A 26,668-nucleotide genomic window follows, 5' to 3' on the forward strand; every position below is an offset into this window, starting at 1 on the left:
AAAGGAAATAACAAAAATCAGAGCAGAACTAAATGAAATAGAGAACAAAAAGACAATAGAAAAAATTAATGTGACAAAAAGCTGGTTCTTTGAAAAGATTAACAAAATCGACAAACCCTTGGCTAGACTCACTAAGATAAAAAGAGAGAAGACACTAATTAACAAAATCAGAAATGAAAAAGGGGAAGTTATCACGGACACCACAGAAATACAAAGGATTATCCAAGAATACTATGAAGGACTATATGCCACCAAATTTAATAACTTAGAAGAAATGGACAAGTTCTTAGAAACATATAGCCTTCCAAGGCTGAATCATGAAGAACTGGAAAATCTTAACAGGCCGATCACCAGTAAGGAAATTGAATCAGTCATCAAAAACCTTCCCAAAATCAAAAGTCCTGGACCAGATGGCTTCACCAGTGAATTCTACCAAACCTTCAAAGAGGATCTAATACCAATCCTGCTCAAACTCTTCCAAAAAATTGAAGAAGAGTCAGTACTCCCTAACTCATTTTATGAGGCCAACATTACCCTGATACCAAAACCTGGTAAGGACAACACAAAAAAAGAAAACTACAGACCTATATCTCTGATGAATACAGATGCTAAAATCCTAAACAAAATTCTAGCAAATCGAATACAACAATGCATTAAAAAGATTATTCATCACGACCAAGTGGGGTTCATCCCCGGGGCACAAGGATGGTTCAACATTCGCAAATCCATCAATGTGATACATCACATAAACAAAATAAAGGACAAAAATCATATGATTCTATCAATTGATGCAGAAAAAGCATTTGATAAGATACAACATCCATTTATGATTAAAACACTTACTAAAATTGGTATAGAAGGAAAATACCTCAACATAATAAAGGCCATATACGACAAGCCCTCAGCTAACCTCATAATTAATGGTGAAAAGCTGAAGCCCTTTGCTCTACGTTCAGGAACACGACAAGGTTGTCCCCTATCACCTCTGCTTTTCAACATAGTGTTGGAAGTCCTCGCCAGAGCTATCAGGCAAGAGAAAGAAATAAAAGGCATCCAAATTGGGAATGAAGAAGTTAAATTGTCACTCTTTGCAGATGACATGATGCTATACATAGAAAACCCTAAAGACTCCACCAAAAAGCTATTAGAAACAATCAATGAATATAGTAAAGTTGCTGGCTACAAAATCAATGTACAAAAGTCCATTGCTTTCCTATATACCAACAATGAAATCTCAGAAAAAGAGATAGAAAAAACAATTCCTTTTGCAATTGCAGCAAAAAGAATAAAATACCTAGGAATAAACTTAACCAAGGATGTGAAGGATTTATATGCTGAAAACTATAAGACATTTTTGAAAGAAATTGAAGAAGACACAAAGAAATGGAAAGACATTCCATGCTCATGGATTGGAAGAATCAACATAGTTAAAATGGCCATATTACCCAAAGCCATATACAGATTTAATGCAATCCCCATTAAAATCCCAATGGCATTTTTTAAAGAAATAGAACAAAAAATCATCAGATTTGTTTGGAACCACAAAAGACCCCGAATAGCCAAAGCAATATTAAAAAAAAAGAACAATACTGGAGGTATCACACTCCCTGATTTTTCCTTGTACTACAGGGCTACAATAATCAAAACAGCTTGGTATTGGCGGAAAAACAGACACATAGACCAATGGAATAGAATTGAGAACCCAGAAATAAAACCACATAAATATGGACAGATAATTTTTGACAAAGAAGCTAAAAACATACAATGGAGGAAAGACAGCCTCTTCAATAAATGGTGCTGGCAGAATTGGATAGCTACATGCAAAAGAATGAAACTGGACTGCTATCTGTCACCATGTACCAAAATTAATTCAAAATGGATCAAAGACTTAAGCATAAGACCTGACACAATAAACTGCATTGAAGAAAACATAGGTACTAAACTTATGGACCTTGGGTTCAAAGAGCATTTTATGAATTTGACTCCAAAGGCAATGGAAGTAAAAACTAAAATAAACAAATGGGATTATATGAAACTGAAAAGCTTCTGCACAGCAAAAAAAACTATTGACAAAATAATGAGGCAACCAACTGAATGGGAGAAGATTTTCGCAAACAGTTCCTCTGATAAGGGGCTAATATCCAAAATATACAAGGAACTCATGAAACTCAACAACAAAAAAACAAACAACCCAATTGAAAAATGGACAGAGGACCTGAAGAGACATTTCTCCAAAGAGGATATACAAATGGCAAATAGACATATGAAAAAATGCTCAACATCGCTAATCATCAGAGAAATGCAAATGAAAACCACAATGAGATATCACCTCACCCCAGTCAGAATGGCTTTCATCAACAAAACAAATAGTAACAAGTGTTGGAGAGGCTGTGGAGAAAAAGGAACTCTCATACACTGTTGGTGGGAATGCAGACTGGTGCAGCCGCTATGGAAGGCAGTGTGGAGGTTCCTCAAGAAATTACGAATAGAATTACCATATGACCCAGCAATCGCTCTCCTGGGTATCTACCCCAAAAATATAAAAGCATTTCTCTATAGAGACACGTGTACGCCAATGTTCATTGCAGCTTTGTTTACGGTGGCCAAGACATGGAAACAACCAAAATGTCCTTCGATAGATGAATGGATAAAGAAGTTGTGGTACATATACACAATGGAATACTATTCGGCGTTAAGGAAAGATGATATAGGAACATTTGTGACAACATGGATGGATCTCGAGAGAATAATGCTAAGTGAAACAAGTCAGACAGAAAAAGCAGAGAACCCTATGATTTCACTGATATGTGGTATATAAAACAAAAAGAACAAGACAAACAAATGAGAAACAAAAACTCATAGACACAGACAATAATTTAGTGGTTACCAGAGGGTAAGGGGGTGGGGGGTGGGTGATGAGGGTAAAGGGGATCAAATATATGGTGATGGAAGGAGAACTGACTCTGGGTGGTGAACACACAATGGGATTTATAGACGATGTAATACAGAATTGTACACCTGAAATCTATGTAAATTTACTAACAATTGTCACCCCAATAAAATTAATTAAAAAAATAAAATAAAATAAAATAAAATAAAAAAAAAAAAAAAAAAAAAAAGAAACAATTCATTAAATAAATCTTCACGTATCCATGAACCAGCGGACTCTGCTAGCACTGGAAATTATATTTTATAAAAATACTTAATGACACAAGAAATGTCATTTACTAATGAATTTTTAAATTTAAAAAGTCATGCTATAAAATAGGATTATTGTAAGATTAAAATGATAAATGTATAAAACATGTTATATAAGTAAATAATGTAAGTTTATATGTACATTCACATGAGGGATATTAATGTCAAGGTTTTTTTTCCAATTGTATTATTTTCCTGATTTTTGACCTAATTTAAAACAATTTGGGGAGATTACTTTGTTTGGAACCTTTGTTTAAAGTGAGATGTTTCAAACTTGCTTCATTTATAAAACTCAGGAAAGGCTTTCCTACCTCCTTTTCCAGCTCAGCTTAAGCCTCAAGCCTCAGAATACACAGAGGGATCAGATCAACATCATGAGAATAATCTGGGAGCTTGTTAGAAAACAGGGTCTCAGGCTCCATCCCACGTGCACTGCGTCAGGTTCTCCATTTTCACAAGATCCTGGGTAATTTTTAAAGACTAAGAAGCACTTCTCTAAAATATCGAGAGGAAGTTAATATACGTGTTACTTCTCATAAAGACTTATCAGTAACGGAATCATTTCAGAAAAAAAATTCAAAGTTTAAGATAACATGAGATTGGAGTACTAATTGGTACAATCCTTTTGACAATTTGGTAATAGTATCAGGAACCTTAAAATGGTATACTCTCAGCTCTAGTAACCACAGTTCTACAAATGTATCCTGAAGAAAGGATCCCATTAAGTTGGTAAAAGCTTTATGTATAAAGATAATCATTGTAGCCCTATCTAAAATAGGAAAAAAATTAGAAACAAACTAAATGTTCAACAATAGAAAAATGATAAGTAAATTATGGCAATGTACAGCATAGAATTTTCAAAATTATATATATTTTTTTAAAAATTAAAGAAAAAATGGGCAGAGGACCTCAGCAGACATTTCTCTAAAGGGGACATACTGATGGCCAACAGACATATGAAAAGATGCCCTCAATTACTCATCATCAGGGAAATGCAAATTAAAACCACAATGAGCAAGGAAGTCTCTGTGACTAGTAGAGATCAGTCATGATTGTGGGGTGCTTTGTGGAGGCATGAGAAATAGGAAAATTGGAAGGCTGATGGAGGCCACCTTTGTTTTTGATAGAGATGGCACTGGCGGATGTTGTGAGAGTGAATGTCATAATGAGGCTGTCACACGTCCAGGCATAGAAAAGCAGAGGAGAGTGAGGCCTGAGCCAAGCAGGTAACCAGGGTGGTCTTAACGCTTGCCTCAGCTTGACTAAACATTAGGCTTCTTTCTGACTCTAGGCCCCTGACCTCCCTTTTCTTAGAAACTTATAATTGTAAATCCTTTTTCTGCCTCTCTAAAGTACAAAATTTTTAAAAAGCCTCTTGTCAGTTTTACAACTTAGCAATATCTTTCTCAAGGATCTGGGAGCCATCCCTTTGGAATGTAAAATCATCAAGGAAGGTGGTGCCCCTCCCCACCATTTCCCACGGCTTAAAAACCCCCCACCTTTTGTTTCAGTGGAGTTGAGTTCAAACGGAGTTCTGGCCTCTCTTATTGCAATAGGCTTGAATAAAGTCTTCCTTGTCTGTTTAACTCTGCCTGGTGCAATTTTTGCTTAGTTCCATGCCAAACATATGCTTCCGAAATGTATCAGTCAGATAAGTCACTTGTCTTTCCTGGAGCGGAAACAGTAATAGGGTTGGGGTGAGGGGGAAGGATAGGCTTTACAGTAACTAAACTCTCTTCATGTGGAAGGAAAGATTGAGACTAGGAAAGAAGAGTTCCTACCAAACAGTGATTTAATCTTTCTATTTTTAGATGTTCACTTATAATATCAAATTTTCTACCACATTCTGAGTTTTCATTTCTTGACACACTCAATATTTTCCTAAGATAATTGAGAGAGTGACAACCCTATAGCCCAATAAAATGATAACAAAATGTCTAAAGCTACTACCTTTTCTAGAGACTGTCTTTTTGGATGTATTACCTTATTACAAACGTTAGTGTTGTCAGTTTTGAAAATGAGCTGTTTAATATTAAACAATTTCTCTGAAATGGAAGTGACCTTAATATTATCTAGTTCAACTCCTGCCTAATAGGAGAACTGTTTTTGTAATACCCTTCTCTAGTGAGGTGGCTGCCACCTTTCAACAACTCTTGCTTTTGCATTCTTTCCTTATTCTGTGCCAAGAATTACCTTCCCAATTCTTACACATATTGGGTCTAGTTCTGTCTCCAAAAGCAACTCAGAATCAACCTCATACAGAGAAATGATCTCTCCTTAGAAAATGGGCAGACCAATGGGTGGTAATGATTTTGCAAATATAGATACTTCTAGGGTGAATGAAACCCAAAAAAGGCTCAGGAAAAGGGATGGACCAAGAGCTGTCAGGGGACCAAGGGAAGGAAGCCAGGGCATAGACACAGAAGTAGACTTTATTCCTACTGTATATGGCTTATCATCTCGCGTGCTGGATCTGAGCTGCTAAGTCAAATAGCTCTTAAAGGCCAATTCTTGATTATCTGCTGTGTTCAGGACCCAGGACACTGTGCTGAGAGAGATTCCAAAAAAAGGAGCAGATGTCATCTACTTTCTGTTCAGTGGGCAAGAAACTGTTCTTGCTGTTGGGCAGGTTCTGATGTTATGGGGAAGACAACAAACATACGTACCTGTGCGTGGGCACACATGCACGCACACACATGTAACTGTGGAGACATTGAAGTGCTGATTGCTGCTGTTTCTTAAAATATGTAAGGATACTGGGAACTGGGAACTCAGAATTATTGAACAAGGAGAAATTTGCTGAAGAAAAATTAATGGAAAGTCTTAGTTTTCACTTGGAGGGAGTGAATAGAAAAAGAGAATAGCAGTGGGGAATGAGGAATGGGTACAAAGACCCTGGGTCATTCTGAGCCTTGATTGGTGGGAACATATGTAAGACAGAAAGAAATGTATATTGCATATTTATATATTTACAGTATAAATATACAATATTTATTACAAATATATAAGACTGGGTACAAAGTCTAATCGTGTCATCCATATGATTTCCTGGGAACACCTGGCTTAGTATGCTAACCTCCAGTAGCTTGATATACTGGGGTACCAAAAACATGTATACAAGTAGACACTTTGGTCAGCGTTGCTCAAGCAGTAGTTCGCCGTAATCAGAAGTGTCTAGACACTGGTGGTAACCACTCAGCACCTCTTGTAATTGCAGAAGTCAAACATGACTTGTATTCATCTTTTGTTATCGGTATATATTGAGTATTACAATTTCAATACAGTTTTCCTTTCTTAAAATGTGTACACATATTTTTGGCACCCTCTGTATATACCAGGAATCAGCAGAAACGCAGACTCACAGGAGAAGACTCACTCCTGGGTCTGGCCTCGGGGCGCTGTTAGGGTTTCCTTTTACCCATCAGCTTCCTCAGGCCCCACTTAATGTCTTTGTTCTTCAAGCTGTAGATAAAAGGGTTTAGCATGGAGGGCAAAACTATCTAGATGACTTTTGCCACCCAGTCATTGATGGCATAGCTAGACAGGGGTTGGAAATAAATGGAAATAATGCTTCCATAAAACAGGGTCCCCACGGTGACGGTGACGTGGCAGCCACAGGTAGAGAAAGCTTTATGCTTCCCAGCAGCTGAGGGGATCTTGAGAACCAGCAGTGAGGATTAGTAGGTAAGAAATGATAATGCATTATAAAGGGAGTAACCAAGTTTATCACCCCTTCTGTCATTATCACAATTTCATTGACAAATGTGGAGAAGCAGGACGATTTCAGCAGCGGGTTGATGTCACAGAGGAAGTGTTGATAACACTGGAGTTACAAAAGAGAAGCTGATTTCTCAGGAGAACTAGTAAGGGGGAATGGAGGTGAGAGATGGAGCAGGGGAAGGGGTGGTAGAAGAGGGAAAAGGGGGTCAAATATATGGTGATGGAAGGAGATCTGACTCTGAGTGGTGAACTCACAACGCAATACATAGAGGATGTAATACAGAATTGTACGCTGGAAACCTGTATCATTTTACTAACCACTGTCACCCCAATAAATTTAATAAAGAAAGAAAGAAAACGAGTATGCAATTAAGACAAGTAATAGCAGTCACGCCAAGGACATACTGAGTCCTTATTATGTATTCAGCACTGAACTAAATACTTTATGTATATCGCTCAAAACAGCTCTCTGACCTGGCTTTCAACAGCACTACCCTTTAAACAGATGAGAACACTGAGATTAATGGTGATTTTTCTCAGGATCATGCAGCCTGGAAGGGCCAGAGCCAGGGCCCACCCAGGATGCTCTGGAACACAAAACAACACTTCCTGACTCGTTAGTAAAGCTTCAAGAATTTATGCCAGAAACGACGGTCCAGGGGTGTGACTTTTCACTGTGGACATTTTCTACCTTAACATCTTTGTGTCAGTGACTGACAGGCTCTCAAAATCAATGTCGCGTGTAGTCGTTATTTCAATTGCTAGAGACAGGATTTCTCTCAAGCCTCGTGTTGACCAGGGGCTGTGTTTCTATGGAGCTGTGGCGATGCAGAGGAAACTTTCGGGATACAGACACCAAAGATGTGGTTCCGCTCGCTACTCACAATGGGTCTGTGGTAAAATCTCTTCACCATTCTGAGTTTCACTTTCCTCATACATGAAACAAACTAAAACCTGTTCTCAAGAAAAAAGGGAGGAACATGTGTGTGAAAGCAGTTTGGAAACCACAAATGCAATGTATGTCAGAGGAATGACTGGAAACCGTCTGATAAAGAAGGAGCCAGCGGGAGAGGAAGGAGAGGCTGAGATAGACTAAACGTGGTGGAGAAGGAAAGGCCTTTAGGCTGTGAGAACAGAGGGTCTAGAGCTGGGAACATGAAGGGGCAGGTGTTTTTGGAGTCAGAATGGTTTGTCTATTTTTTCCCCATTCTATCTAGCACCTACCAACATGTGCTTGGTTTCTTCAAGGATCTCCATGGCTTTACCTCCTATCTCTTCAATCTTGCAATTCTTTTCATCTCCCGCACCAGCACTCTGGCAAAAGCCATCACTTCCCACCTAGATTATTTCAGTAGCGTCCCAATGATGCATTGGGTGTTCCCACATCAGTTGCCACCTTCTCCCCCATCCGTTCTCTACGCTGCAGTCACAGTGATCTTTTAACGTAAAAATTTGATCACTTAACTCTTTAGGTGAAAGTCTACGTTTGTTTTCTAGGGCCGCTGTAACGAAGTACCACAAACCTGGTGGCTTAAAACGACAGAAATGTATTTTCTGAACGCTAGAAGTCCAAAATCAAAGTGCGAGCAGGTTTGGTTCCTTAGGGAGGCTCTGAGGGAGAATCTGCTCCAGGCCTCTCACCTAGCTTCTGGTGTTTCCTAGGCTTGTAGATACAGAGGGTGCCCCCATATACGACAGACACACACACACAGACACACACACACACATACTTTTTTTTAAAAAAAAACTGTATTAAAATTGTACTACTCAACATATACCGTTAAGAAAAGATGAATACAAGTCACGTTTGACTTCTGCAATGACAAGAAGTGCTCAAAGTGGTTACCATCAGCGTCCAGACACTTCTGATTACGGTGAACTACTGCTTGAGCTACGTTGACCTAAGTGTCCACTTACATACATTTTCATGTTTTTGGCACCCCTGGTATATGACGTCATTTCTGCCTCTGTCTTCACATGGCTGTCTTTCCTCTGTGTCTGTCTCTGTGTCTTTACGTGGCATTCTCCTCTCTATGTGTCCAAATGTTTTTCTTCTTATAAAAATACCAGTCATTGGATTAGAACCCACTTGAATCCACTATGATCTTATCTTAACTTGATCACGTCCATAAAGACCCGATTGCCAAATAGCGGCACATTCCGAGGTTCTGGGTGAGTATGGATTTGGGGGGACACTACACAACTCAGTACAAAGTCTCTCTTCATTTAGTATTTATTGAGTCCCCATTCCTCTCCAGCCTCGCCTCAGGCCTGCTTTCCCTGGGGGCTTCATCCAGTTCCTCAGGTGTGCCAGCCTCCTTCCTACAATGGCTCATGGTGGTCCTTGTCCTTCGTGCTTTTCCTCTCTATTGTCCTTTGGATCTCAGCTCAGCCAATACTTTTCTGGATCAAGTCACTCTGTTTTATGCTCTCATAGCACTCTCCCTTCCTTTATAGCACTTATCACAGTCCGTAATGATTCATTTATTTATGTGACATAACACAGAGGAATCCTCTTTTCTTTACCTCACCATTATACCCTCAGAGCTTAATAGCGTGTCTGGCACATTAAGAGTGGTCAATAAGTATTTGCAGAGAAAACAAAGTCATGTGGCTTACAACTGGGAGCATCTCAAGATGAAAGTCAGAACTGGGTGGTAAGCTGAAGGTGGTGACTCTGCAGGGTTCTTTGTATTATACAACTTGTGCCTGTGATTGCCGATGGAGCAGTTGACTAGACTGCTCTGGCCACGTGTTTCCCTGAGCTATCAACACGGACCACGTATCACCCTCAACTCCTCATTTCCCACACCCAATCTATGACCATACCCTAGAGATTTTGCCTCTACAAAATCTCTCGGCTTCCAAACTCTCTCAGTCTCTGCTACCACTACTTTCACAGAAACATTTTTCATCTCCTGCCTCCAAATAGCCTCCTTGCAGCCATTCTTGTTCCCATTCAATTTCTTCTCTACACCATAGGTAGATCAATTTTTTAGAAATGCAAATTGGAGTAAGTCACCGTATTAGTTTGCTAGGGTGACTGTAACAAAGTGCCACAAATTGAAGGCCATAAACAATGAAAATGTATTATCTCACAGTTCTGAAGGTTAGAGGTTCACAATCAAGGTGTTGGCAGGGCTGGTTCCTTCTGAGGGCTGTGAGGAAAGGGTCTGGTCTAGGCCTCTCTCCTTGGTTTATAGACGGTAGTATTCTCCTTGTGTTTCTTCACATCCTCTTCCATTATTCATGGATGTTTCTGTGTCTAAATTTCCCCTTCTTAGGAGGACACCAGTCATACTGGATTAGGACCGACCCTAATGACCTCATTTTAACTTGATTACCTCTGTAAAGACTCTATCTCCAAAAAAGGTCACGTTCTGAGGTGCTGGGGGTTGGGGCTCCAATTTATCTTTTTGGAAAAACATAATTCAACCCCTAACAGTCACTTTCCTGCTGCATAAGCCTCCCTATTCCCCACAGACTAAAGGCCAGCTCTTTCCTGTGGTCTACAGAGCTTCCTGTGGTGGGGCTCCTACAGGGCTATGTGGCCTCATCTCTTGTCTCCCTCCCTTTCCTCTTGCACCCCAGGCTCCAACTGTAAGGTATTTCTTGCTTCTTCTTGCCTTAGGGGATCACTATTCCAACTGCCTAAAATTTTCATTCTCCCTTTTGTCAGCCCCTGTGATAAATCCTTACCTTTCAGGCTCAGATATCATGTCCCTTCGGAAGGCGGGCCTGCTGTCTTCCACCAGTTCCTGATCAGGCACCCCTCTCGTACACACAATATGGAACTGAATCTCAGTAGTTACAACACCACCTTCTCCACTAGACTGTGAGCTGCCCCCATATGAGGACTGTGTCTGGTTCCTTGTTACCCCCCTCCACCCCCTGGCTCCATGCCTGGAACACAATAGCCCCTTAATAAATATTTGTAGAATGAAAGAATGTCTGGATGGTCACTTAGGATTCTGAACAGACATAAGGAGGAAGGAGATGGACCTTAAGCTGCTGTCTACAGAGCAGTACTTCACTTAATTGACCACGTGTGGGTGGGGCAGAGACCAGCCAGGATGCCAGGAGCCTTCTCTCCCGGAAGTTGCCTCTTAGCTTCTTATTGCTTCAACTTTAAAATGATTCACAGGAGTTCTGAGCTGGAGAAACCCAGATACCATGTGTTCCAATTCCTCACTTTGAAGAAGGGGGAAATTGAGGCCTGCTGGGAAGAAGGACCTTACTTACGACGTTTTTATTGTTAGAACAAAGACTGGAGGCCTGAATCCAGGCCTCATGGCTTCTCTTTGAAGAGAGGAAATGCTTTGCCTGTTATGGAGGTGACACTGCATGTAGGCTAAGAGCACGGCCTCTGGCTCACTTTCTAGGTATGAGGTCCTGTCCTTATCAGGTAAGTGGTCTAGGGCAAGGCACTTAACTTCTCTGGGACAGTTTCTCCACCCATAAAGTGGGGATGGTGGGAGTCCCTGTCTCACAGAGTTGTTGGGAGGACTCAGTGAATGAAAGCATGAGAAAGCACAATGCCTGGTAGGCGGTGAGCATCCCCACCCCCAAAGTTAGCTATTTATACTATGATGCAGAGGAAAATGTTTTGGTAAAGTAAGGAGCCAGTCATGGCCAAATCTTGGAAGTCTGCCGTGTGTGCACTTAGGTTAACCAAACATGTGAAAACCGGAGGCTTAATCATAGTGACCACTCATTCCTTTTTGTACAAATAGAAGGCTCCCAATTTTGTTGGGTTCATTTTGACAATAACACATGGAAAACCCTTTCCTGATTCACCGCTATCTTATCAAAACACTCCAAATGATTTCTGACAAGGTTTGATTCATGGACACTTTGGAACTCACTGTGCTCAGATGGCGGGCAGCGACAGAGGCATACCTGATAGGTGTGGGCTGGGAACGGGGAAAATTCAGTCCTGGTTGCTTCCTACATCCAGACATTTTTCTCTCCACCACAATCTCTCCAGATGTAGAAGCCTTTTCCGCACCAGGTCTGCAAAATTGATTCAGAATCCATACTTTAGTTAAGGGCTCCAGCCTCTTCATGTGCCCCTCTCACTGCCCGAGAAAACCAAGAAGAATGAGGAGAGCAGCCTGCATGGTCCACGGGGGTAACAGGTCCCCCACACTGTTCTAAGTTCCTTTCTCATTCCCCACCTCTGGTCTCCAGCCCCACCCTGACTCCTCATTTTAGAAGACAGGGTCACCCAGAGTCACCGAGCTGAGGACTTGTGTCCTGGGAACTGTCCCGGCCTGTAATGCTCTAATCTTCTTTAACTGGGCCTCCTCAGGGCCCTTTGCGCTCTGACGGAACAGGGTATTCTTTCTCCTTGCTGTTCCCTCAGGGAACTCTGCTCAGTGTCTTCTCCAAGTTTACAAAGCAAACCGCAGCCCAAGGGGATGGAGAATGGGAGGTCTCTCCTACTTAGTGTTGAGAATATTCCCAGAACCTCCTTGGATTCAATGGTCATATCTCACAGGTGTGATAACTTCCCCCATTAGTGGGTGACTAACAGCTGAGAAACAATGGTGGGTATTTTGGAAGAGGGGGATATCAATAGAGGTGAATTGTTATTATTTTTTTGGTGTGGATGGGTGTCACCCGGGGTGGCCTGTGGGGGTCTCTGCTCCTGCTCCCCACATAAGAACTCAGGACATGGTGAGGCCAAAAATGAACACCCACGGAGCCATAGATACGTGAGTCATACCACTATATTATTGCTGGTGGCACTATAGTCTCACTGGAGGTTGGATCCACACTGTCCGCAACCCTCCATCCTAAGTGCAATCCACGCTTGCCAGCTCAGCCACCGTCTTCTTGCTAGTCCCCATTTTTTCTGCTAGTGTAGCCACTGCAGTTATATTAGTGGCCAATGGCTCACTGGTTACAGCTGATGGCCAACTAGCCACAGCTGATGGCCATCCAATCACAGTTGATGGCCATTTACTACTTGAGCCAGCACCTTTCTATGTGAGGCCGAGAGCCTGGAAACTGCACTCCTTGCTCTGGCCCCACACTCCATCCCTACAGAGTCTTGCCTCACAAGTTATGCGACAAGTGTTTTCCACGAGAGGCTCTGTGCGAGGAGCCTGGAGATGAATGCAATATCCTGGACACAGCCAGGGTTTCTCAGGGCACCACCAGTCCTTCTGGGTACAGCCAGACTTCCTGGACTCAGCCAGGGTATTTAGGGCACCACCAGTCCTTCTGGGCACAGCCAGACTTCCTGGGCTTCTTAGGGTACCACCAGTCTCCCTGGGCACAGCCAGGGCCTCTCAGGGCACTGCCACTCTCTCTCGGCACAGCCAGACTTCCTGGACACAGCCAGGGCTCTCAGGGCACTGCCACTCTCTCTGGGCACAGCCAGACTTCCTGGACTCAGCCAGGGCTCTCAGGGCACTGCCACTCTCTCTCGGCACAGCCAGACTTCCTGGACACAGCCAGGGCTCTCAGGGCACTGCCACTCTCTCTGGGCACAGCCAGACTTCCTGGACACAGCCAGGGCTCTCAGGGCACTGCCACTCTCCTGGGCCTCTCAGGGTACCGTCCTGGAACAACAGTGGCTCACAGTCAAGGTGCTTACATATTCTCGATGGCAGCCGGTCAAGCCACAAAAGCAAACATCCGCCAGTTCCACCACATTGTGGTATGTTCCCAAGCAAACAGTGAAATGGTCCATTAAATTAGGGATAGAAGGCAATTCCCCATAGTCCATAGTCATTCTCCAGGGCTGTCCTGGGGGTGAGGGATGACCTTGATCTCATCCTCATCTCCCACAGAGGACTCAGCAAGTGTTTCCTCCTGGGACAAGTCCCGCATCCAGGCTGCCTCAGCAAGAACTTCCCAGCCCACAGGGCCGCAAAGACCTTTGCTTTCTCCGGCCTATGCTGATTGGGGGATTGTTCACGTCTTCCCACCCCTCCACGGGGGTCCAGCTCTCCAGCAGCTGCTCCTCCTGAGACTGAGTGTTCATTCGCACAAACTGTTCCACCGCCCTTTGGAGAGCTTTGGCCGGCACCGTACCCTGATCGCTGCACCGTGTGTCGTGCGGGGAGTCACGCGGGGTCTCTGGTCCCGCTCCCCACATAAGAACGCAGGACATGGTGAGGCCAAAAAGGAACACCCACGGAGTCAGAGATAGGGGAGTCATAACACTATATTCTCGCTGGCGGCACTATAGTCTCACTGGAGGCTGGATCCACACTGTCCGCAACCCGCCATCCTAAGTGCAATCCACGCTTGCCAGCTCAGCCACCGTCTTCTTGCTAGTCCCCATTTTCTGCTAGCGTAGCCACGGCAGTTATATTAGTGCCCAATGGCTCACTGGTTACAGCTGATGGCCATCCAGTCACAGCTGATGGCCATTTACTACCTGAGGCAGCACCTTTCTATGTGAGGCTGAGAGCCTGGAAACTGCACTCCTGCCTCTGTCCCCACAATGGGACACATTAATATGAGGAGACAGTAGTTTTCAGGCAATGGAAAGGTGTGATGTGTGTGTGTGTGTGTGTGTGTGTGTGTGTGTGTGTGTGTGTGTGTGAGAGTGGGGGCACAGGTGCTCGGACGACAGTGATGAAGGTAGATTAGAGTTTTATGTTGGTTTATGAAATAGTATCAGGTTTTTTGGGTTCAAGAGACATTGATGTTAGGGTTTCCTTCGTGATGGATTTTCAGTATGGAGTCAGAATAATGTTTGTATGGTTTACCCACTGGGGAAGCTCTTACAATTGTGCTAATTTCAGTTGCAATAGTGGACCAGCAGCTCCCTCCAGTGACTAGCCTCTGTTAGCTGATGTGGAGTCATCTGTCCTCCAGAGAGCTCCTCTGGCTTTTGGGTCAAAGAGGAGAAGCAGGCCTCGCTCATATCCTCAGCTTAGGATGCTAAGAAGCATACTCAAGAATTTCTGTACATTTCAGAGGAAGTGGGGCATGTTCAGGAGAGAGACTAGACTTTCTGTTAACCTATAGTTTACATCCCTGAAAGTTATACTCTGAGATACTCCAGATTCACATAAAAACAGCTAGTCAAGTGCTTTGCTGGATGGAGTTCTTCCCTTTGCTCCTCCTTCCTCACTTGCTTGCTTTCTCCTGCCCTTCCTCCTTTCCTTTCTTTCAACTTCATTCTCTTCTGAAAGGAATGGGGTTGTTTAGAAAGATAGATACAACAAGATGAAATAAAACATAGCTGAGGGACAAGAAGCAGAAAAGTAAGGTGTCAGGAAGAAAATGATGGTAAGTGTGAGTGCATAAAATTAGTAGGAAGTTCTGACACGTTTGGTTCGAAGCTCATTTAACTCTGAGCTCTCTGATAACCGAAGTGAAGAGGGTGAGGTCATTTATATGATTCTCCGTATCCAAGAGATGAAAAACAAAGCCGCTATTTAGGAGATGCACTACCAATTCTGGCTCCGTGTTCTGAGAGAAATAGCTCTTGTGGATTTTCACGAAGATATTACCGTGCAAGCAATGAAAAGCCTTGTTCGCCAGGTCCTGAGAGGAAACAACAGCACGTTCTCCTAAAGGTCCTCAGTAGAGGCCTAAGGGCTATGCTGCCAAGATCCAATTTAGTCAAAGTGATCCTAAGGGGGCCCAATACATGCAGGTGTGCAGCTCTCTGAGGGTCTGGCTGTCCTCTATGTTAGTCTTCACTTAGGATAACGATGTTTAATGTAGAGTCACCCTGGCTCTGCTAGAGTGTCATTTAGAACACTATCAGAGGGGCTACAGGGGACTGTGCACCCTCCGACATGGCATGTGCTTTTTTTGGGTTTTGTTTTTCCTGTGGGTGATGCGCATCGCTTTCATTGTAATTTTAGCCTGGAACTTCTCCTTTTACAGCTCTGTTTTTAAATTTCAAAAGTATACACACTCATATTTAAATAAAATCTTCAAATAAATATTCAAACAAATCTAATGTTTAGTTAGTAAAAGTGAAAGTCTCCCCTCCCAGTCCTAATAGAACTCTTCCATTTATACACAAATAAGTGCAGACACAAATGAAGGCATGCTAGCTGTGGTGTTCCACAGCTTCTTCCCCTTAGAGAATGTTACGTCAGTGCATATAGACAGCACTGATATTCAAATTATTTAACAACTGTAATACTACTATAAATTAATTTATACATGGAAATATATGTATATTTCTATTTAGTGTCTAACTCAACTCAACTGCATACATCAGGGGTCAGTAGGTTACGGCCTGCTAGCCAACTCAGGCCCACCACCTAGTTTTGCAAATAAAGTTTTATTGGAACACAGCACATTCATTCACGTATGTATTGTCTGTGACCACGTTTACTCTACAATGGCAGAGTTGCGTAGTTGTGACAGAGACCATCTGGCCTGCAAAGCATGCATTGTCTGCCCCTTCACAGATAAAGCTTACTGAACCCTGATAAATATCATAGCATTGCTTAACAAGTCATTACAAGCGGAAGGGCAAACACTTTGTCCAATTATTTTAATAACTTCCAGATGGTTTAAGAAGATTTTATGGAAGTGTGATGTACACACAGAAATTTATGCAAGTCACAGGAGATGGATCACAAAATGAAAACACCCATTTAAACACTTCTGAAGTGTTTAAATTCAGCACCTCAGAAGCCCCTCCCCTTTGTGCTCCCTGTTTATCACTATCCTTTCCTCCACCCACTCTTCTGACTGCTAACACTATAGGTTAAGCTTTCCTATTTTTGATCTTTTATAAATGAAATCATATCATGTGCATTCTTTTGGGCCGGGTGTCTTTTGTTCAAGATTATGTTTCAGAGAATTTAGTAGAGTTTTTCGTTTTCTTCCCCGCCCCCGCAACCCAAGATGTTTGCTTTGTGTAGCTGTAGCTAGTCCATTGTCAATTTTTGTTTTGTGTGTGTGTGTTTTAAAGACTTTATTGGGGAAGGGGAACAGTGTGTACCTCCAGGACTTTTTTCCAAGTCAAGTTGTTGTCCTTTCAGTCTTGGTTGTGGAGGGCGCAGCTCAGCTCCAGGTCCAGTTGCTGTTGCTAGTTGTAGGGGGCACAGCCCCCCTCCCTTGTGGGAGTCGAACTGGCAACCTTGTGGTTGAGAGGACAGGCTCCAACCAACTGAGCCATCCGGGAGCTCAGCGGCAGCTCAGCTCAAGGTGCTGTGTTCAATTTTAGTTGCAGGGGGAGCTGCCCACCATCCCTTGCGGGACTCGAGGAATTGAACTGGCCATCTTGTGGTTGAGAGCCCACTGGCCCATGTGGAATCAAACCGGCAGCCTTCGGAGTTAGGAGCATGGAGCTCTAACTGCCTGAGCCACCGGGCTGGCCCCATTGTCAATGTTTTATATAATTCTTTTGTATCACTATATTTCGATTTAATTTATGATTTTATTGTTAATGGACATTTGGATTGTTTTCAGTTCTTGGTTCTTCTAATGCTGGATAAATGTGGTTGTAAATGTTTGGAACATACTCACATGACTTTCTGTTGGGCATATACCAGGGACAAAGGATATTCATACACTCACTTGTAGACAGTGCCCAATCAATTTTCGTGTGCTTGTTGCAAATTACCTCCCATCAATAGCATATGAGTTCTAGTGTTCTCTTCACCAACACATGTGGTTTTATTTTCCACTTCTCTGAGGACTAATGAGATTGAGCCCCTTCTCATTTGTTTCCTGGCCATTTGTAAATTCTCTTTTGTGAAGTGCCTGTTCACATCTCTTGCCCATCTGCCTATTGGGTGGTCTGTCTTTTTCTTAGTAGTTTGAGATTTTGAAATATATATTATGGATAATATATATTCATAACCCTGTTGTAGTCATATGTAAATGCAAATAATTTCTGCCACTCTGTGGCTTGCCTTTTCATTTTCTCAGTGTCTTTTGCTGAATGGAAGTTCTCAATTTTAATGTGCATTAATTTATCTTTTTTCCCCCTTTGTGGTCACTATATTTTGTATCTATTTAAGAAAATTTCTCTTATTCCAAGGCCGTAAAAATATGCTTTTATGATATTTTTTAGAATATTTATCGATATTTTGATGAATGGAAGTTCTCAATTTTAATGTGCAGTAATTTATCTTTTTTCCCCCTTTGTGGTCACTATATTTTGTATCTATTTAAGAAAATTTCTCTTATTCCAAGGCTGTAAAAATATGCTTTTATGATATTTTCTACAATATTTATTGTTTTACCTTTTACACTTTGCGTTAAAAGTATGAAATAATTATTTTATATGGTGTGAGGCAGGGGTTTTCCTTTCAACATAGATATCCAAGTAACCCAGAACCATTTTGAAGAAAGATATCATCTTACAATTGCTAAGGGTCTGTTTCGGGTGTTTCTATTTCATTCCTTTGGTCTATTTGACTACTTTTGAGCCAATATTACTCTAACTTAATGACTGTCATTTTATAATAAGCCTTGATATCTTGTGGAATAAGTTTCCCATCTTGTTCTTTTCAAGTCAGTTTTGGCTTTCCATATGAATTTATGAATCAGCTTATCAACTGCTCCAAAAATAACTGCTTGGGTTTTGAATGGGATTTTACTGAATCTATAGTTTAATTTAGAGTGCATGCATCATTACAACATTCCATGTTCTAATCTGTGAACTTTTGTCTATACTTCCATTCATTTATGTTTTATTAAATTTAATGCAGTCATGATTTATGATTTTCTGTGTTGTAGTCTTCCACATCTTCATTTGATTTATTGCTAGGTATTTGATTTTTAATGCTATTTAAATGAGATCTTTAAAAATTTTTATTGTTTTGTAGCTTTATGGAAATACAGATTTTTGTACATCAACCTTGAATCCAGTGACTCTGATACACTCACATTAATTATCATGATTTATGTGTAAAAATTTTTTGGATTTAATAAATTTACAACAATGACAAAGTCAGTTATTTTTTCCTTTCAAATCTTTATGCCTTTCCCCATCCGTGCCTTACTGCATTGACTAGAAATTCCAACACAGAAGTTGTAATAGTGAGCATTCTTTCTCTTTCGAAATCTCAGAGTAAAAGCATTAAATATTTCATCTTTAAGTGTGATGTTTGCTATAGTTTTTGTAGATACTTTTTATCAAATATAGGAAGTTTCCTTTTTTCATAGTTTGCTTAGTTTTATTTTTCTGTTTTATTAATTATAAATTGATGTTAAATTTCATCAAATGTTACATTTGTTAATTAATCTTATTGTTTTCTTTTGTATTCTATTAATGTGGTAAATTACATCAATTGATTTACACTGTTTAAACAAGCACGACTCTGAAAAAAAAATCCTACACAATCATTAGGCATTTAAAAAGTAATTCTTGATATATTAATGTCTACAACCTTTGATGTACAAAAACAGACATTTTAAAACTCCACAACACTAAGACTTCTATCATCCAATTAGGAGTTGGAATACTTTCCCTGTAATCCCAATAACCATGATTATATTCCCTCACAAGATTTCTGATATATCTTTTTTAGTTGGATTATTTCTCTTCCTTGCATTTTTTTAAGGTTTTGACACAGGCATTCAGTTACATATATTACTTTTCTAAAGCTAAATTTACTTTTTTCTCTAGCCAATAAGTCTCCATGCGTATTATATCAATTGCAAGTTTTAGTTTGACTTCCCAAAATATCTTTTAATTCAGGCAACCATTTAATACCTATGTTCCATTTTCATTTATTTTTATAACTAGTGTAAAATTCTTTACTATGCCATGTAGTTGTGGCCGAAAGATTAAATAATGTTTAACATGTCCACATTAGTTATTATAACCTTGACAATTTCCTAAGCTTCCCTGCAAAAATCCATTTCATCATATACCATACATTTTCCATAACTGGTGTAATTACTAAACGTCATTGCTCAGTAAACTCTAGGTTCCATCTGCTCTGTGGGCATATTCTACTCCATCCACCAAGGAACTAGTTTGATATTAACTCGGGATTCATGGATCATTGTGACACACTGCCCATTTGTCTCTCATGGGGATGTTCTAAGGTTGATCCTTAACCTGTTCCAACTCCACCAATTGTATCCCAGAGGCCCAAAATTCTTTTCTACTTTTCGACACTGTGGCTCTAAGGGAGTATCAGTAAACACCATGCTTACCAGTGACATCTTGCTATAGTTTAGGCTAGTCAAGTGTTCCCACAAATGAACCGCCTCTTACCTGAGCCTGTAGCATAACTAGCCACACTGTTTAAATATATCAGATGCTATTGCTATGAACATGGTAATTGTCCCTTCCTGGGGGAGGATATGCGCTCCCTTCCAAAGTTATTGACAAGCAAGATGCTGAGTCAGTTTAGTAAATGCATGGTCCATTCAAATGCAGTTTCATCATATTTCTGGGCCAAGTGCCAAGTTCAGTTTTTTGGAAGAGGACTCCCTCAAGTGACCAGTTAGACTCTAATGATTCTCCAGGAAAGTACTTTCAACTTGACTGAACACACTTAATCAAGCTCCCAACTCCCCAAGTCCCTCATAGTCCTCTGGACCAATGTTATGTGATCACAAGTATTGCCATGAGTATTTGTGGCATGGGCCTAATTCGAGTACATTATGTGCTCCGAAAAAGTACTGTGTTCCTCAAGAAATTGCCAGATGAGCAAGTTATGAGCATATTCACTTGGTAGGTGCAGTTCAGTTCAAGTACCCTAAAGGCTTCCCATAATCATTTTCTTTGGAAGTTACAGAGTGAAATCATCATTGATATGTGACAACTATGTCATGGCAATACTCCCTTCTCAGACATCACTGATTCCTTGAATGCCTGCTGGTATAGTTTTCCATCTACACTCATATCTGGTAGAGTCAAAAGAGCAAATTTTAGATTCCAACACACTGGGCAGACAACAGCAATGTGTCTTCCTCAAACCCAGATACTTGCTTTCATTAGGGTGTCGTCCTGGTTTACAGAAACATAACACAGCGGTTGTTAGCTGACAGTCACAGTATGTCCAGTGAAGTTCAAAGGAAGGAATCCTCTTAGGGCTACAGAGAATGGCAAAATGTGACTAAAATGATAATCCCAATCTACTGTTATCTAAGCAGGTCATCAAGGAACTCTGTTTGATGAAATACCCAAATTGTATACATAAATTCTCAGGAAATTATTGTAGTATGGCTTTGGTCCAATTCTCCTCAGGGGAAAATGAATCCTGGGACATCCTCCTGTATTGGCCTTTACTCAGCACCACTTAGGAGAGAAACAGCTAAGCATATTATTCTCTTGCTCTGAGGTAGATTCTTAAGAAAAGAATGACAACTTCCTTCCCTGCCATTATTTCCCATTATGTGATCTCTTTTCAACTGCCCCAGTTCTCCCACTTTTCGAATGATTACCTGCTTAACCCAGACTAGGCTTCTCTGGATAGACATTTTTGGTTCAGCTATACTGCCCTCTACAGGCCTGGAGCAGGATTAAGCTTTTCAGAGCTGCTTTTGTCCAATTCTAGAAAGGAGTAGAAAGGTAAAGGATGATGGGACTGTATAGTACATCTACCAAGACGGAGTGAGGCATCATCCATGGTCAGTCTTAATTTAGCTCTACTAGGTGAAGTCGCTATCCAGCCCATTTTTCCTTTAGGAATATGCACAAATTTAGAGGAATCTAAATAGAATTCTGAGCAAAAATGCAAATGTTATGCTGGATTCAAGTCAATTGGATTCACAAAACAGAAAATTTGTGAGGTGAAGATAATTTTTGTGAGGTGATAGGTAGCATCATTCCTGACTCTCTCATTCCCACCTCCTAAAATTCCCAAAGATATTCCTTTCTATTATCCCTTACATTTTGATGAAGCACACCTTTGCCTGATATTAATCTATATTGTGTACAAGTGCAGAACTGTCCCAAAAGCCTTTGTTCAGCATCTCCAGGTCATTCAACTTTTTGTAAAATTAAGGAATAATTTACTTATAGTAAAGTGACTTAAATCTTAAGTGTATAACTTTTTACTGATTATTTATTTGCTTTCCTGTTGATGAACATCTGGGTTGGTTTTAGCTTCGCTTACGAATAAAGAAAGCTGCTATGAATTTTTTTGCACAAGCTTTTTTGTAAAAAAATAGAAGTAAGGTAGTTATATGTTTCATTTTATTAGGAATTGCCAAACTGTTTTCCAAAGTGATTCTATAATTTTACATTCCTAACACCAATATATGAGAGTTTCAGTTGCTCCAAATTTTACCACAATTTTGTATTGTCTTTTTAATTGTAGTCATTCTATTGAGTGTTCAGTGGTATTGTATTATGACTTTAATTTACATTTCCCTGATAAGTAATGATGTTGAGTGTTTTTTCACGTGTGGTATTGGCCATGTAAATATCTTCTGTTGTAAAATGACTGTTCAAGTTTTTTGCCCACTTTAAGAAATTGAGTTTTGTACTTTTGCTTATTGATTTGCATGAGCTCTCTATGTATTCTGAAATGTTTTTTATCAGATATATGTATTGTGAATACTTTTCCCTTTTCACTTCCTAAAGGGTCTTTTGATCAGCAGAAGTTTTAAATTTTGATGAACTCAATTAAATTTTTCTTTGTGTTTCCTGACCAAAAAAAATCTTCATTCATCTCAAGGTAACAAATATATATTATATATACATATATAGATATTATATATATATTTCTGTTTTCTTCAAGAAATCTTACAGTTTTAGCCCATACTTAGGTCTATAAGCCACTTTGAATTAATTTTTGTGTATGGCGTGGAGTAAGGGGTCAAAGTTTAATTGTTTTCTATGTGCATATCCAGTTACTCCAACATAATGTATTAAATGGGTCCTCCTTTCCCTATTAAATTGCATTGGCACTTTTGCCAAAAAATCAAGTGCTTATATAAATAAGGATTTACTTCTGGGTTCTCTATTCTGTTACAATGCTCTATTGATGTATTCTTATACAAAGGCTACACTGCCTTAATTACTTTTGCTTTGCAGTTAGTCTTGAAATTTGGTTATGTTTGTTCTCCAACTTTGTGATTTTTTTTTTCTTCAAGATCATCTTGGCTGTTCTAGGTCATTTTCATTTCCATTTAAATTTTAGAATTGGATATCAGTTTCCAAGGACAATGATCAGGCTCCTGTACCCAGGCTTGGAGTAAAGTGGGTAGAATTAGGGTCTGCTCTCCAAGGCCTGTAGAGTGGCAGCGTGGCCATCTTTACTGTAGGTTGTCTATAGACTGTGGTTAGGGGAGGACAGCAGAAAGGAACACAAATTAGAATGACCTCTTGTTTCTCACTGAAAACACTTGATGCAGTAGGACAATGCAGATATGTCTGTAAAGTTCCAAAAGTTTTAGTAACTAAATGCTACATCCTATCAAATTATCATTCAAGGGAAAGAGCCAAAAAATGTTTTTCAGACATGCAAGCACCTGGAAAGTTTCTCTTCAGCTGGTACCTTACAAAGCAAGTCTTTCCCCATTGCATTGGTCATCTGATTTATGAATAGTTTTAAATTCCATGAGCAATAAATATTTATTTTAACAAATTCAGATATTATGAATGTGTATAGAGAAGTGGAAATTCTCTCCCTCTCTGTACCCCCTGCACTTCAATTCTTACTCTAGTGACTATACACATATGCATATTCACATACACTTATATATTTTAAACATAATGGATTCATACTTTTTTTAAAACTAAATTTATTGGGGTGACATTGCTTAATAAAATTATATAGGTTTCCAGTGTACAATTCTATAATATATCATCTATATATTGCTTTGTGCGTTCACCACCCAGAGTCTGTTCTCCTTCCATCACCATGTATTTGACTCCCTTTAACCTCTTCTACTACCCCCTCTCCCCCTTACATCTGCTGACCACTAAACTATTGTCTGTGTCTATGAGTTTTTGTTTGTTTCTTTGTTTGTTTTGTCCATTTGTTGCTTTCAGTTTTGTATTCCACATGAGTGAAATCATATGGTTCTCGACTTTTTCTGTCTGACTTATTTCACTCAGCATGATAATCTGAAGATCCATGCTTTTATACTTTGCTCCTCATCTTGACTTTTCTACTTAATAGCTTTTTAAGGAAGTAATAGAGATCCATCTGATTCTTTGAACCGCTGCATATTGTTACAGTCTACGTAATTAATCATAATTAATTTCTCCATTCTCTATTGATAGGATTTTAGGTAGTTGCCAATTTTTACTTGTTATAAACTGGGATTTTACATATATGTATATATATGTATATTCAGTATACATTTCTGATAATATTTCTCTGAGTTAGATTTTTAAGGGTTGGAGTTTCTCAAATAAAGTATTAAATCACGTATTTTTAGACATACAGCTTTAGGGATAGCTGGAATGAAGAAAGGGTCCAACCTCCCCTATGTGAAATGGATAATTTTCATGTTACCATTCTTGATTCTTGTTCTTCCTGGTCATTAGCATTTTTTAATTGTATGGAAAAAAATTAGAGAAAATTTAAAAGAAATAAAACCACAGCATAGAGGATAGGAAAATAAGAGTAAAATTTTTAGAAAGAGACAACTAAAGAATTATAAAACTCTCCCAAATTATAAAATTAGCTAAAATGTAATCCTCCTCCTCCTCCTCTTCCGCCTCTTCCTCTTCCTCCTCCTCTTCCCTCTGTCCCTTCATTCTTTCCCTCTTCAAGTATTTAAGGCATTTAACGGTTATAAATTAAGTAATTGTTTTCAGCAATATACTGAAATGGGAAGGGTTTTGGAAGATGTCTTAATAAAAAGAGAAGCTTGTTCAGGAAATATTTTTGGAGAAAAAAATTAAAGCAGTATTTGGAATATGAGAAAGGAATGGATCTTTGTAGGAAAGTGGAGGAAGAGTATCATGATTTAAGCAGAGGCTGGGCCAGCTGGTGGGGATGTCATCAATGGTTGTACGTGTCCACAATAGCCTTGTCTCACATGGGTTAAAAATGCTAATCTCCAACAGTTTGACTGCTCACCAAGAACCAGCAGAGACCAGATTCAAGTATAGCAGACTCCAATGGGTTTGTCAAGAGGGTGTTACCTGGAATTTCCTCTTGCCCATCAGCTTCTTCAGACCCTGCTTCAGGTCTTTGTTTCTCAGGCTGTAGATAAAAGGATTTAGCATAGAGGACAACACTGTGTAGACGATTGTTGCTATGTAGTCCTTGACAGTATAGGTGGACAGGGGTTGTAAATAGACATAGAAGATGCTTCCATAAAAGAGTGTTACCACGGTGAGGTGAGAACCACAGGTGGAGAAGGCTTTGCGTTTCCCAGCCATTGAGGGGATTTTGAGAACTGCGATGAGGATTCGTATGTAAGAGAAAGTAATGAATAGAAAGGGGGTCACCAAAACCACAGGTCCTTCTGTCATTATCACGATTTCATTGACAAATGTGGAGGAGCAGGACAATTTCATCAGAGGGCTGATGTCACAGAGGAAGTGATGGATAACATTGGAGTCACAGAAGGTGAGATGATTCAGCAGAAGTGTGTGTAGGAGAGAGTGGAGGTGAGTAAATGAGCAGGAGAAGGACACCAGTAGGACACAGCGGCGATGGCTCATGATGGTGACATAGTGGAAGGGGTCACAGATGGCCATATAGCGGTCAAAGGCCATGACTGCTAGAAGGAAGCTGTCAGTGTTTCCCAAGGCATAAATAAAATACATCTGTGTCAGACACCCAGCATAGGAGATGGTCTTCTCTGACAGGAAGTTAGCTAGCATCGTGGGGACAATGGTTGTTGTGAAGCAAATGTCAGTGAAAGACAGGAAACTCAAGAAGAAATACATGGGGGTCTGGAGTTGAGGGTCAGAGCAGATGACCAGGATGATGAGGAGGTTCCCTGTCATGGTGACCACGTATATGATGAGGAAGAGGATAAAGAGTGGCACCTGGTCTTCAGGCCGGGAAGATAGTCCCAGAAGGATGAACTCAGAGACACTGCTGGTTTGGTTGACTTTTTCCATTGACTTGGATCTAGTTATATACCAGAAATTTTGTTATTTAACATGCTCTGATTCCATAACCTAAATTGTGAGAACCCAGCAAGTCTGTGTTTCCTCTGTTTGGTCACAATTAGCTGCAGGGATAGCTTGTCAACCTCATAGGCCTTGATGAGGTTCTCCCTTCCCAAATCCATGGGCATCTCCAGGGCTTTATATTGAAAGCTAGAGGGACAGATAAGAGTTTTCCTTTAGAAACCATCAGAGATGGACCTCTCTGATTCAAGTTCATTATTTCCTATTCTTTGAAAAGCAGTATTTCCCTGTTGGGGACATAGGAATAAAACCAGACATCCTTGCTTTTGTGCAGTTCATGTCCTAGTTGGGGAGACAGATCATCAACAAACAAAATATGTGATATAATATCAGGTAGGGATAAAACCTGAGAACAAAATAAATCAGTATATAAAGGAATGGAGATGCACGATGGACTCTAAAAGATGTCCAGATGGAGTGCAGATGGAGGTACTTTAGATAGAAAGGTCACAGGACACTCATTCCCTATCAAAGCAAAGTCAGTTGTGTCATTCTAAAGCTTACCTTAGCATTGTCTTGGGAAAAAATAGGGTTTGCCAAAGTGACCTACAGGGCAAATCTAAGAGGAATGTTGAACCCAGTTAAAAAAAGTGTTCTTTTTTTCCCCCCTCTGGGTACAAAATGCAAGGTCATCCTCCTTGGCTTATGGCATTCTACCACCATCAGTCTTTGCAAGTCTCCCCTCTTTTGTAAATTGTTTTCCCTTTCTTTAACCCCCTGTCCTAAACCATATTTGCATAGGGT

The 26,668-nt window shown here is 40.4% G+C and overlaps 1 protein-coding gene across 1 annotated transcript; it reads right to left on the bottom strand.

The window, feature by feature from the left end:
• Positions 1-24,907: 24,907 nt before the first annotated feature.
• LOC308505320 (olfactory receptor 1L8-like) lies at positions 24,908-25,852 on the bottom strand (the record flags this gene model as incomplete). The annotated part of the gene is made up of 1 exon (XM_081067349.1): positions 24,908-25,852. One exon carries the CDS (start codon positions 25,850-25,852, stop codon positions 24,908-24,910), a length of 945 nt encoding a protein of 314 aa, XP_080923475.1.
• Between the last annotated feature and the right edge of the window lie 816 nt (positions 25,853-26,668).

This window comes from Rhinolophus hipposideros, assembly GCF_964194185.1.
Source record: "Rhinolophus hipposideros genome assembly, chromosome: 11".
NCBI classification, from domain to species: domain Eukaryota; kingdom Metazoa; phylum Chordata; class Mammalia; order Chiroptera; family Rhinolophidae; genus Rhinolophus; species Rhinolophus hipposideros.